General features: G+C 31.8%; 1 protein-coding gene across 1 annotated transcript; it reads right to left on the reverse strand.

Annotated features, from left to right (window-relative positions):
* Positions 1-8689: 8689 nt before the first annotated feature.
* Positions 8690-11364, reverse strand: LOC133309632 (serine/threonine-protein kinase PEPKR2-like). The gene is made up of 4 exons (XM_061510424.1): positions 11225-11364; positions 10244-10479; positions 9442-9738; positions 8690-9039 (listed from the first exon to the last, which is right to left on the reverse strand). Exons 1-4 carry the CDS (start codon positions 11362-11364, stop codon positions 8690-8692), a joined length of 1023 nt encoding a protein of 340 aa, XP_061366408.1.
* Positions 11365-13109: the final 1745 nt, after the last annotated feature.

The following is a 13109-nucleotide window of genomic DNA, read 5'->3' on the forward strand; positions in this document are numbered from 1 at the left end:
GATGAATTGGAACTGCCCACAACTTGCTCTTCTTTGGTTCAGATATCCTTACATGTGAAATTGCATTGGCAAGTGCATCAATCCACACACAAACATCATGATATTCTGAATTGCAACTTTCAGATGATGAAGAAAGGCTTGAAACCTCATTGAGGAACCCATTATCCATCCTGTTTCTTCCTAACCTAGGTTCAGGTGCAGCAACAAAGTTGTGGCAAGCAGCTCCATTTTGGTGCTTCAACTTTGATTCAACGGGCAGGATCTTCAATGTACGTTCTGTGTAGAAAGATATCCATGGATGTCCTGAAATTGAACCACATAATATTAATTTAACATGCAAACAATCGAACAGTTCTTAAAACTTAAAAGTACTGTCATTTTATTTCCTGTTTAAAAACATTAGGGAGAAAAGAGAGCCTCAACCACATAGAAGAACACATAATAAAAACTAACAAAAGTATGTGAGAATTAACAGATTCCCACCACTGTTATCCCAACCAAAACAAGGCAATCCTTCTAATTTTTGCCAGAATTCATGTGAACGGCAAAGATACTTTTCAACAAAACTTGGAAATTTCTAATTTTAATTATTTCAGAGATAAAGCACGCTACAAAAGCCAAACCCGTCAAGTTCTGACCTGCAATGCAAATTTCTAGACAATGAGGCTATGCATAAATTACTCATGTATGCATGTATGTATCTTTTACTTATGTGTGTGTATTTATATATATGTCAATTGAATTACTGATATTTTTAAATGCTTAAAAATTAAACAAAGTGACCTTAGAGTATGAATGGTTAGCTTCAAACTATTATAAGCATTTTCTCTAGGACCTCTTATTCTTAGACCGCTAGCAAATTTAATTGAATACTGAACATAGTAAACTTAAGGGAGATGACCATTTGAACTCTCCAATTTTTACTCCTATGTACAGGGTAACATTAGTAAAGTACAATTCAGTTGAAAGCTCATCATGATGAACTTCTTCAAACTTGCCTAGACATTTTTTATTAACAGAATGACTAGGATGGAATTTTACACAAGGAAGGTTGTGTAAGGATTCTATTCATAGAAGTTAGCACATATATATACCATAGGATAACAAAAAAAGAAGATCATCCAAACAGGTTTAACATATTACCCTTAGAAATTCTCATGGCCAGGCCAAAATCAGCAATTTATTTTATTTGAATTAAATTAAATAATACGATATACTGACGTATAGGTCAATATTTGTAAAAGGAAATGTTTTCTAAACAAGTTTTTTTTGAGGTCCAAGCCTATTTTATTTTACTAAATATATTAGCTAGGTCAAACCTAACCTACTTAGACCGAATTATAAACACTTAATAGACCATTTGATCCATTTAAATCCCTACATGGAAGTTATGTGTGAGGAAGAACTTGCAATTTGTGTGTTAACAGTATTGAGCTTGGAAAATTTCACACGGCAAAATAATGTATCGATTATGTATAAATTATAATCTGTATATATTTGTTAGTTGTGGTTATGATGACTGAAGTTACTGTTTAGACCTTATAATTACTTCTTCATGAATCATGATATTTTTAATTAATTATCATTTTTTCAAAAATATGCTTAGCGATATATTTTTATTTATTTTAAATAATTCATATTTCTATCATCGATTCATACTCTCAATCCAAAACATATAATTGAAAATATTATATTCAACTGTAAAATTATTATTATTATTGAGGTAAAAAGTTTTGGGCGACCTTTGGAGGATAGTAGCCTCATTAAACTATGATGAATATGTAAGTATTTTATTTGAAAATGGTAATTAGCGAAATGAATATAATGTTGATCATCTCAAAATAATTTACTTCTTAAGAATAGTATTGTAACCGAGGGCATATCAAACAAATGGCATAGCGTGTGCCGGAACAAAATTTTGACGTGCATAATCACACCAGATGTTTTATGTACTCTAAAATCAACGGCAAATTGAGAGTACTAACTTGGTTAGGATGGAGAAAAAAAGGTTATAGCGAATTGAGAAGCGGAGAAAGTTATATTTATTATTATTTTAGACTTATCACTCTTATTATTTGATTGGTTATTGTTATATCAATTTGAAATCAATAATAAAAAAATAGAAAGAAAAAAAAAACTATTGCTGATTTCGACTTTGATAAATAATTAGATAGTAAGGGTGGTACGTCTAAAATATAATAAATATAACCGCCCCAACTGAGAGGCTTGATAGTCCATTGTTCTTTATAAAACAAAGGGGTGGTGAAGGGAGGGCCCCAATTGGTAGAAAAAAACCCGCAACTTTTTTTCTTCCAGAAACTCTTAGTATTTAAAAAATACATTGAATTTCAATTATTTCGAGTTGAGTCGAGTGAACTTACTCAAATAAATATAATCGAGTCCCTTATTACTCGAACTTTTTACATATTGATTTATAAAACAAACAAATAATAACATTTGTAGATAGATCAAAAAACTCAATTTTTGAGTTTGCAAATCTGTCATCTTCACATCTGAACAAGCTCTCTTCGTACTGATTCCTGCACATATGTTCGGAAGAGTAATCCTCACTTCCTGAACTCACAGATACCCAGTGATCATTCAATACTTGAGCACCAAGCTCAGATCTATGACTAGCTGTAGGAATTGGATAATCAGCAGGTAGAAGCCGGTAGCTGGGAGTGCAACGTTTACAGTCACTGAGGTCAAGTTCTTGAATGGATTTTCCCATGTACTCCTTCTCCCTGTATCTTTCCTTCTCTTTAGCTCCATCCATCTCACGCTTCTGCTCTTTGTCTTTGTCTTTGTCCTCCAACTTTGATGATCTTAGTGACTTTTTACTCATGACACCAGCAAGGAACCCATCAATATTTTCCAAACACTCCAGGCACTTCAAGAAAGCTTGGTAGTCATCAGTTCAACTTCTCCTTAACTTTCTCATGCTTGACTATACATGTTATAGTAGAAACGAAGCCAACCCAAAACCTTCAGTCAAGACCTGCAACGATCTCCTTGCCAATTATTTTATATTGACAAAAATCACACATGAGTCTTTACAATATTATTATTTTTTATTCTATATAATGTTCGCCCTCTAAATGTGACAACGCCTAACTCACCAGGTGTTGTAACGAGTTAGGTAACATGAACAAAAATTTACAAAATGTGACATTCAGATAATACTTGAGCACTTTAATCGTTGTCCATCAAAGAATCCTATAACAATTTCCATCTTAAAAACAAATCAAGAATTACAAGACGTCTGTACTAAATAGGGAATGAAAGAAAGGGGCAAAAAAGTAGAATACATTCTTATATATTAAATTAAAGTTTATTCTCTTAAATGTAATGCCTATAATAGAGTAAACGCATATGATTTACTCTGCATCAGTATCCTTTCTATATATACTGCAAAAGACAACTCTGTGTTTTGTCTAGTTTCTGAACTGTTAAGAGTTTGTTTCGTGCCAGCTCAGGTTCTGTTAGAAGTTAACTTAAAAAATAAAAATAAAAAATAAAAAAGGAACCTACTCAGTCACAAAATTATATTCTGTTATGTAAATAAGTTTACATTCACTCCAATTCCTTCTTATACTCAAACTAACTAGGTTGATTGAGAAAACTGCATTACACTCAACTAACAGAAAACAACCTTTTCGTCCTAAATAATCAGCAATAACTTTGGGGTAATAAGTTATAAGTCAGATTAGTTCTAGCAAACCCAACCCCATGAGTTAGGAAAATGAAAATGTAGAGAGAAAGAATCATCCAATAAAACCGTTAAAAAGGGGAGAAATGGATACCTCAAGAAATTGTTGAGCATTTATATGATCAGGTTCTCTCTCATCCTGATCACGATTAATCCTTATATCCTTACTCACACGTTTAAAAGTACACAATACGATAAAGTTTTGTTTCAAAATATAAAAGTACATAATACAAAATTTAAAAGCACAAATTCTTTTAGTTTTAAAATAATCATTGTTTAAAGATTTGTACAAAAATTAAATAATTCATTAAATTCTTTACGATTTAATGAAAATATAAGTTTATTTGATTATATTACACCTTCACTCTATTAAATCATTCTTATTCCAATAAGTAGAAATAAAAAAATAAAGTAGAGCTAAGAAAATAATTTTTTTTTTTTAAAGTGACAAATAATTTAGAATAAATTATAACTTTTTAAATACAATTAGATACATAAAATGTGCCTATCATAGTAGAAAGCAAGTTAAATTCAACACCATATTATTTAAGTGGAAAGTGTTTGTCATTTGTAACGCCCGGTCGCTTCAAGAATCAATGACTATCCCCACATACTAACACGAGACTTTTCAGTGTGCTTTTTCCTCACTCGCACACTTCCCGGGAAAGCTTCCTAGGAGGTCACTCATCCCATAATTGCTCCTAGTCAAGCACACCTAACTGTGGAGTTCTTCCGATCCGGGCTACCGAAAAGCAGATGCATCTTGTTAGTATAGGTAGTACCAATTGATTCTTATAAGCTATTCTCAAACTGTGCAGTCTCATACCTGCACAGTCTTTGGAATTCTTCTCTTTCGGGTGTCGATTCGATTCATTCATGCATATAACCCCACGCTGGAAGCCTGTCAGGAGCCGCTCCTTGTCCGTGCCCCTTTGCACCGGCGATTACTCCCTGCCCTCGTCAGCGCTCTAGATGTTACATCATTTTAATAGAGAGATTCACACAAGAAATTATTTTTTATTTAAAATTTAAATTAAAAAAATCACTCACTTTCTCTCCCATGATTTTCATTTCTTATCTCTATATCTCTCCTAAAATAATATAACTTATGTCATTTAAAATGACAAACATCAAACTCATTATTTAAACATGGTCCTATCACTTAATTTGTTTTTAGCTTTTTTTTTTTTTTTAAGAAAAAACCCAAGCAAGACCTGATTATCAAACTTGTGCAGGACAACAAATTAGACATGATTAGTTATCAAACTTCAAGACCTAATACGTCAAATGCTTTGACGGGATTAGCCAAAAAAATTAAGTCCATGTTTTTTAATAAATAATTATATTACAGTTTTGGAAATAATTATATATTTATTGTACAATATAACGACCAATTTGGGCGTCACTCAAGACGCCTAAATTGGGTGTCACTCAAGAGGCAATCATATTTTTTTTCCAAAAAAATAAAAATTTAATCATAAAACTTCTGAAGGCCGTAACTTTTGACTCGGGTATCCAAATCAGGTAATTTTTTTTTAATTCCTCATAACTTTTCGAGATCTACGCAATGAGATCTCATTTGACATATTTTATTTCTCACAAACACAATTTAAATTTGCAAGAATAATATTATAAGAAACGTTAAACCCGGAAGCCTCTGAGTTCTGGATTTGTGATTTAATATAAATAAATAAATAAAATTTTGATTTGTGATTTAATTTTTTTTTAATAATATTTTTTTATTATAACAAAAATTTGGTTTGTGATTTAAATTAAAAATTAAAATTAAAATTATTATTAATAAGGAAAACAAAATAAAGATTTGATTTGTGACTTAAACTAAAAAATCATTTTGAAAAATCTGTAGAAATAAAGGAAATAATTAAATAAATATTCTAAATCTCTAAGGAAGAAGAATATTATTTTTAAAATTAATGATTAATGCTATAAGCTTCTAAGTTATTATTTATGGTCTGAAATTAATTATGGCTTATGAATTTTTTTCAAAAATAAAATTACCTAAATTAGGCGTGATTGCCTCTTGATTGAAACCCAATTTAGACGTCATTGGTGACGTGTCAGGTGTTGACACGTGTCACATTTTTAAACTCAGAAGCCTCTGTGTTTTGGGTTTGTGATTTAATATAAAAAATAAATCAAGATTTGATGTGTGATTTAAATTAAAAAATAAAAATTATTATTAATAAGGAAAACAAAATAAAGATTTGATTTGTGATTTAAACTCAAAAATCAATTTGAAAAATCTGTATTAATAAAGGAAATAATTAAATAAATATTCTAAATCTCTAAGGAAGAAGGATTACCTGATTTAAATTTAAATTATGTTTGTGAGAAATAAAATATGTCAAATAAGATGTTATTGCGTCGATCTCGAAAATTTATGTGGAATCAAAAAAAGAATTACCCTATTTGGATACCCGAGTAAAAAATTATGGCCTTCAGAAGTTTTATGATTAAATTATATTTTTTTGAAAAAAAATATGACACATGTCAACACCTGACGAGTGACGCCTAAATTAGGCGTGATTGCCTCTTGAGTGCGAGTTGGCTCCCTCCGGTATCCCCACGAGCTTCGACTCTTTGAGCCGACTATGGGACTAATCCGGACTGATATTCTTCTTGACTTTCTCCCTAATTTGTTCCCTAATTTCTATCTTAGGAATTTCCTTCATCCAATACCTGACTTTGTTTTTTCTTGAATTTCCTTTATTTGATTTCTCTTAATTCATATCAGGAATTTTTAAAAAATAAAATAATATATACTTGATAAATGGGTGTTCCCATTCCTTGATTCCAATTTAAATTCACAATAATAATAAAAGTGCTCTGTTTCACTTCTATGAGAATAAATGATTGTTTGGATGAGTTTTCAAAAAAAATATTTTTATATTTTATTTATTTTAGAAGTACTTTTTATAAAAGTTAAAGTTATTTAGATTTTTAAAAAATATTTAGTTTTTGAAAAATATTTGTGTTTTAACTTATGTTATTTTTAGAAGCTAAAATTTTCATTTTAAAAAAAAGATTTTTAACTTTTTTTTATGACTTTTACTCTTTTTAAAAGTAGACGTCCAAACATATTTCTCCCATACATGTTTTTTTTTCCTGAAGTAAAACAACTTTTGAAGAGAGAAAAACCCATCCAAAGAGGCCCTAATAATTTTTTAATGACATGGAAGAAAATGAGAAAAAAAGATTAAAAAAAAGATGATGCTAATTTTTTTAATTTTTTATTTCTATTATTTTAGTTCCTTTATTTTTTTTTCTCTTCAGTCAATTGATAAAAGATTTGAAACTTTAAAAACTTTCTTCCCTTTTCTCCCCTCAATCCAAAGATAAGGTTAAATTATAGAGAATCATCCCATTCTTCTAATAAAAACAAAAAGAGAATTATCTCGTATTTTAATTAAAATATATCATTTGTCCTCTCTTTATTGACAAAACTATTTATGTCTAAAAGGACATAATTTACGTCCTTTAAAAGGACACACTAAATCCCTCTCTTTTTTCCTGATTTGATCGGAATACTTTGAGCCATGAGAGTAAAAATGAGGGCAAAAATTCATGAATCAATTTTATTAGTAAATTATGTTTAAGATATATCCATGAAATTTTTATTCTTATTTTACCATAATACATAGTTGACTCAAAGCGAAAGTAGAGTAAACACTTATACCTCGATACCGGAGTTGTTAAATTGAGTCATGACTTATCAATTAATCTGGTTTAAGTTACCAAAATTCAATCCATATTAATTTACTTTTCTCTCAACTTGTAATGAGCTAACCAGAAACTTTGGGTTTAAACATTTTTAAATTCACAATTTTCATGAATTACTAATTGTTTTGATTATATTTATAAAAATTATGAATTCAGTTTGGTGATTGGTTATGTTTTGATGATTTTTACTACAATCTAGAATTAATTTATTATGATTACATATTTTTCTATTCTTTTAACTAATAATAAACAAATTTGTTTAACATTAATTTCAATCTAGCATTTTATGAGCCAATCCTAATCATCATGACTCATGAGAGATCTAAATAATAAATTACCCTCTTCGTTAAAAAAATATTCCAAAGCATATGCACCTTTTCTTTCTTTTTCCGAGCATATGATTCACTAGGGGTGTTCGCGGTCTGGATTGGATCGATTTTGGAAGCAAAATTCATCCGATCCAATCCCTTCGTTTTGATCATATAATCATCCCTTCGGTTTTGATTTGTTTTCAAATCCGATCCGATCCGATCCAATCCAATTTTTTTCGGTTTGGATTGAATTATCTAATGTTTCCTTTTTCAACTATACCCTCTTCCTAAATATGTTCCTACCTATTATCTAGATTACCCCTTAACCTCACCTTAACAGATAAAGAATCTCAACTTTTATTGCCTTTCAAAATCTATCCCCCGGTAGTTAAGATTCGCCTCTTCTAAACACAAGTAGCTGTACTTTTTTTTCCTTTTTTTTCAGTGAAAATAAGCAAGCAGCTGTCAACTCCATTTTCAAAGTAAACGCCATTGCTATATATAATTGACTCAAGGTCAAACTCCTCGCTACCATCTGTACAAAAAAGTATGTCTTGAAATACAAATTGCCAACACTAAATAAGTACACATGCAGCGCGTTATGGGAGGGATAACATACGCTTATGCACTCATGGTTTCAGATTAAAATCTTCCAAAAAAACATATGAGTAGGGTCAAGTTTTCACTGAAGTGAAATCATAGCATTCTATTTATCATGCTCCAGCAAGAGCAAAAACATGCAGTGACACACTAATATCATATTCACAGGTTCTGTACAACTAGCAGAGTTTTCTCAGTAATCATTATTTAGAGGAAAAAAATGTAATCCACTTTTGCCAACTGTAGAATGTGTTGGGCAAAGTATACTATAAAACCCCAGCTAAAGCAGCAGAGATAGTGGTTTATGGGGTGTCAACCTGTCAGTAGGTCAAAATGCTTTACAGAGGTTAGCCTTCATGTTATATAAACCTTGCTGATGAATTGGAACTGCCCACAACTTGCTCCTCTTTGGTTCAGATATCCTTACATGTGAAATTGCATTGGCAAGTGCATCAATCCACACACAAACATCATGATATTCTGAATTGCAACTTTCAGATGATGAAGAAAGGCTTGAAACCTCATTAAGGAACCCATCATCCATCCTGTTTCTTCCTAACCTAGGTTCAGGTGCAGCAACAAAGTTGTGGCAAGCAGCTCCATTTTGGTGCTTCAACTTTGATTCAACGGGCAGGATCTTCAATGTATGTTCTGTGTAGAAAGATATCCATGGATGTCCTGAAATTGAACCACATAATATTAATTTAACATGCAAACAATCGAACAGTTCTTAAAACTTAAAAGTACTGTCATTTTATTTCCTGTTTAAAAACATTAGGGAGAAAAAGAGAGCCTCAACCACATAGAAGAACACATAATAAAAACTAACAAAAGTATGTGAGAATTAACAGATTCCCACCACTGTTATCCCAACCAAAACAAGGCAATCCTTCTAATTATTAAGAATTCATGTGAAAGGCAAAGATACTTTTCAACAAAACTTGGAAATTTCTAATTTTAATTATTTCAAGATTAAAAAACAAAAAATCAGACCAAATACAACTAGTCTTTGGTGTATTCATCATTGAGGAAGAGAGATAAAGCACGCTACAAAACATTAATAATCTACCATAAACTTACTAAGTACTTCATCAGCTGTTATCCTTGCTGAAATATCCCTTGTCAGCATTCTCCCAACAAGATCTCGTGCAGGTTTAGATATTGATTCCCACATCCCGGTTTGGAACTCTAGCTTGGAATTCTTAATAGCCTCAAAAACTGCTTCTTGTGAATCCCCTTTAAATGGAAGAACACCAACCAACAGAGCATGCAGGAGCACTCCAGCACTCCATATATCCGCCTTTTCTGAGTATCTACCCAACAACACTTCTGGTGCAACATATGCAGGGTTCCCAGCCAAACCCGTCAAGTTCTGACCTGCAATGCAAATTTCTAGACAATGAGGCTATGCATAAATTACTCATGTATGCATGTATGTATCTTTTACTTATGTGTGTGTATTTATATATATGTCAATTGAATTACTGATATTTTTAAATGCTTAAAAATTAAACAAAGTGACCTTAGAGTATGAATGGTTAGCTTCAAACTATTATAAGCATTTTCTCTAGGACCTCTTATTCTTAGACCGCTAGCAAATTTAATTGAATACTGAACATAGTAAACTTAAGGGAGATGACCATTTGAACTCTCCAATTTTTACTCCTATGTACAGGGTAACATTAGTAAAGTACAATTCAGTTGAAAGCTCATCATGATGAACTTCTTCAAACTTGCCTAGACATTTTTTATTAACAGAATGACTAGGATGGAATTTTACACAAGGAAGGTTGTGTAAGGATTCTATTCATAGAAGTTAGCACATATATATACCATAGGATAACAAAAAAAGAAGATCATCCAAACAGGTTTAACATATTACCCTTAGAAATTCTCATGGCCAGGCCAAAATCAGCAAGCTTTATTTCCCCCGAAGCAGTAAGCAGAATATTCTCAGGCTTGATATCTCTGTGCACAACTCCCATATCATGACAATACTTGATGACCAACATCACTTCCTTAAGTATATTAGCAGCCCGCTGTTCAGAACAAGGGCCCTCCCTAAACATCTGGTCGACAAGTCTTCCCCCAGAGCACAATTCCATCACCAGATGAGAGCTTTCAACAAACAGAATCTAACAACACTCAAAGTTTTCTAAAAAAAACAACGAAGATTACGAAGATTGAAAAATTCTAAATCTAAAACTGTGTATTTTTTACAACCCACAAAAGGAACTAAAAACTAAAAAATTCTAAAAGCTAATAGCCGTCTATCTTCTTGTCAACCAATGCTTCTGAATTGTCCCCTCTTCCAAAAAATTTGATCCATGTGCAAAAATTGAATTAACTTGGGCTTGGTTACTTCCTTTATTGGAATTGGGCTATATTTCATATTCTTTCAGCCTATTTTCGTGTAATTGTCAACCCAAAAAGATATAAAATAATATAAAATAATGCAATAATTATATAAATAATTTAGTGCTAACAGGAGCATACCTCAGATGTCCATTTAATGGAAATAATGAAGGTCATTAAAATTAAAAAAACAAACAAAAAGGAAAGAAAATCATGAAGAATAAATACAATAAGCGCATGTAATAAATGCAAGCTTTTTATAAACATGTAATTTTCAATAAAGAAACCTAAAAGCGGTAATAATTGAAACGGTAATAAAAAAACAGAATAACTTTATGACGCAAATCAAATCAAATCAAAATCAAAATCAAATTTCAATCTTAGATTTAATAAATCCAGCTAATCAACGCAGAACAACAAGTGACTAATTAAGAGGTGCAAATTCTATAAATTATACCACACCACTTCATCTCCTCACAAGTAAACTTTCTCTTCTCTTTCTACATACATATCTCTCTCTGTCTCTCTCTGTACATCTATCTGTTTGCATGCCAAGAATGGCTGCTTCTTTCTCAATAGAGACTCTGGTTTTGAATGCTCAACGTCAGGGGAAGCTTTTGGACGGCGACGTTTTGGTCTTAGATTCATTCAACCACAACATACAAAGCAGCAATATCCGATCTCGTGCGGAATTCGGTTACAACCACAACATGCAAATTAGAAGCAATATCCGATCTCGTGGTGAGTTGTTTTACAACCAAAACAAAAACATGCTAAGAAGCAATATCCGATCTCATGCTGAATTGGGTTACAACCACAACATGCAAAACAGCAATATCCGATCTCGTCTGGAATTGGGTTACAACCTCAGCATGCTAAACAGCAATATCCGATATCGTCTGGAATTGGGTTACAACCTCAGCATGCTAAACAACGGTAGATATTCTGTTCACCTCTTGGATTCGCTAGACTTGGTTTACAACCACAACATGCAGAACAATAATTAATGTAACAGATCAAATTAAGGGGTATAAGTAAACATACATAACGTACGCTAGCTGTTTTTTGCATTCTTGTACTTAGTTTCAGAGGTTGTGGCTAGCTTGTCTCTTAATTTTTTGTATTGTTCTAGTTCAGTTACTTTTCTTTGTAGTAAGCTAGCTGTTTGGGATTTCTTGGAGACTGTTGCTCTGTCGTGTCCCATGGATTTGTATGGTTTCCTTTTAATTAGCTTTAGAGGTTGTGGTTCTTGTAAAAATTCTTGGCTTTTCTTTTGTCAAAATGCAGTGTTTGCATCTTTCTTTCTTTGTAATATCCTTTTAATTAGTTTTAATCAAGATTTGCTTTCTTTCTTCTTCTTTTTCTTGTATTATTGCATTTGGAAGAGTTATACCATATTTATATACCAAGAAATATAGGACTCGTTCTGCACAGGTTGATAGTTTCCTCATATTTCCAGACCCCGAAATTCAACGGATTTACATTCAAACTTCACAAATTTAGGAGATATGTTGTGTATCTAACGGTAAATGCATGAGTGCTAAGAATTAGAAGTCCCGAGTTAGAGTTAGAGTTAGAGTTATGAATATGTAATTATGATAAAAATTTGATTGGAAGAATTTTGTTATTTTTGTAAGTCCTACCTAACTAGACTGGATTAGTTAAATAATCAATAAACCAGTGAAAAAAATCTCGAAAAAAGAAAAAGACTCAATCATACATCCATAAGATGTTTTCCTGCTTGACACTTACAACGTAAAGACCATGAGAAAGAGTTTTGCCGGCAGTATAGTCTTACCTGACTCGATCATATTAATCAAAAAATTGATGAACCGGGTGCAAAATCTCCAAATGAAAAAAGAAAAAAGAAAACACAATACAGCCATAACATTTTTTCGTGATTGGCACTCACAATAAAATCATATCATTCCCTCCTGTCATCGCAAATACAAATCATCAAAAGGATTTTCACATGTAAAGTATATTGCATTTCAGAAAACGTAATGACCACTTTAATAGACCTGACAGCATATTATGAGATCACTTGCAAAATTTTAATCGTTCACTCAAAATTAACGTGTTACACCACAAACAACAATCAAATACATTTGAGCATGAAATTGCGTTACAACTTCGGGAGCATGTGAAACATATACTAAACCACTACTGAGGACATAACAATATGCAGTCTCTAACTCCAAAAACCAATGTTATTAAATCCGATTCGGTTATTGGCTCGATCGAGATACTGTTAGAAATTTTTATAATAATTGTGGGCTTCAATCAATTATAGTTTTTCTTATTTTAATAAAAAACGGACTAAGTCATGATCCATATAGGGAGTGTGTAGAAAAACCGTCACTCCACAGCTTGCCCTATCTAGAGTTGTGATT

This window comes from Gastrolobium bilobum, unplaced genomic scaffold, assembly GCF_033153095.1.
Source record: "Gastrolobium bilobum isolate Gb01-03AN ecotype WA unplaced genomic scaffold, APGP_CSIRO_Gbil_v1 utg463156, whole genome shotgun sequence".
Classification (NCBI taxonomy): domain Eukaryota; kingdom Viridiplantae; phylum Streptophyta; class Magnoliopsida; order Fabales; family Fabaceae; genus Gastrolobium; species Gastrolobium bilobum.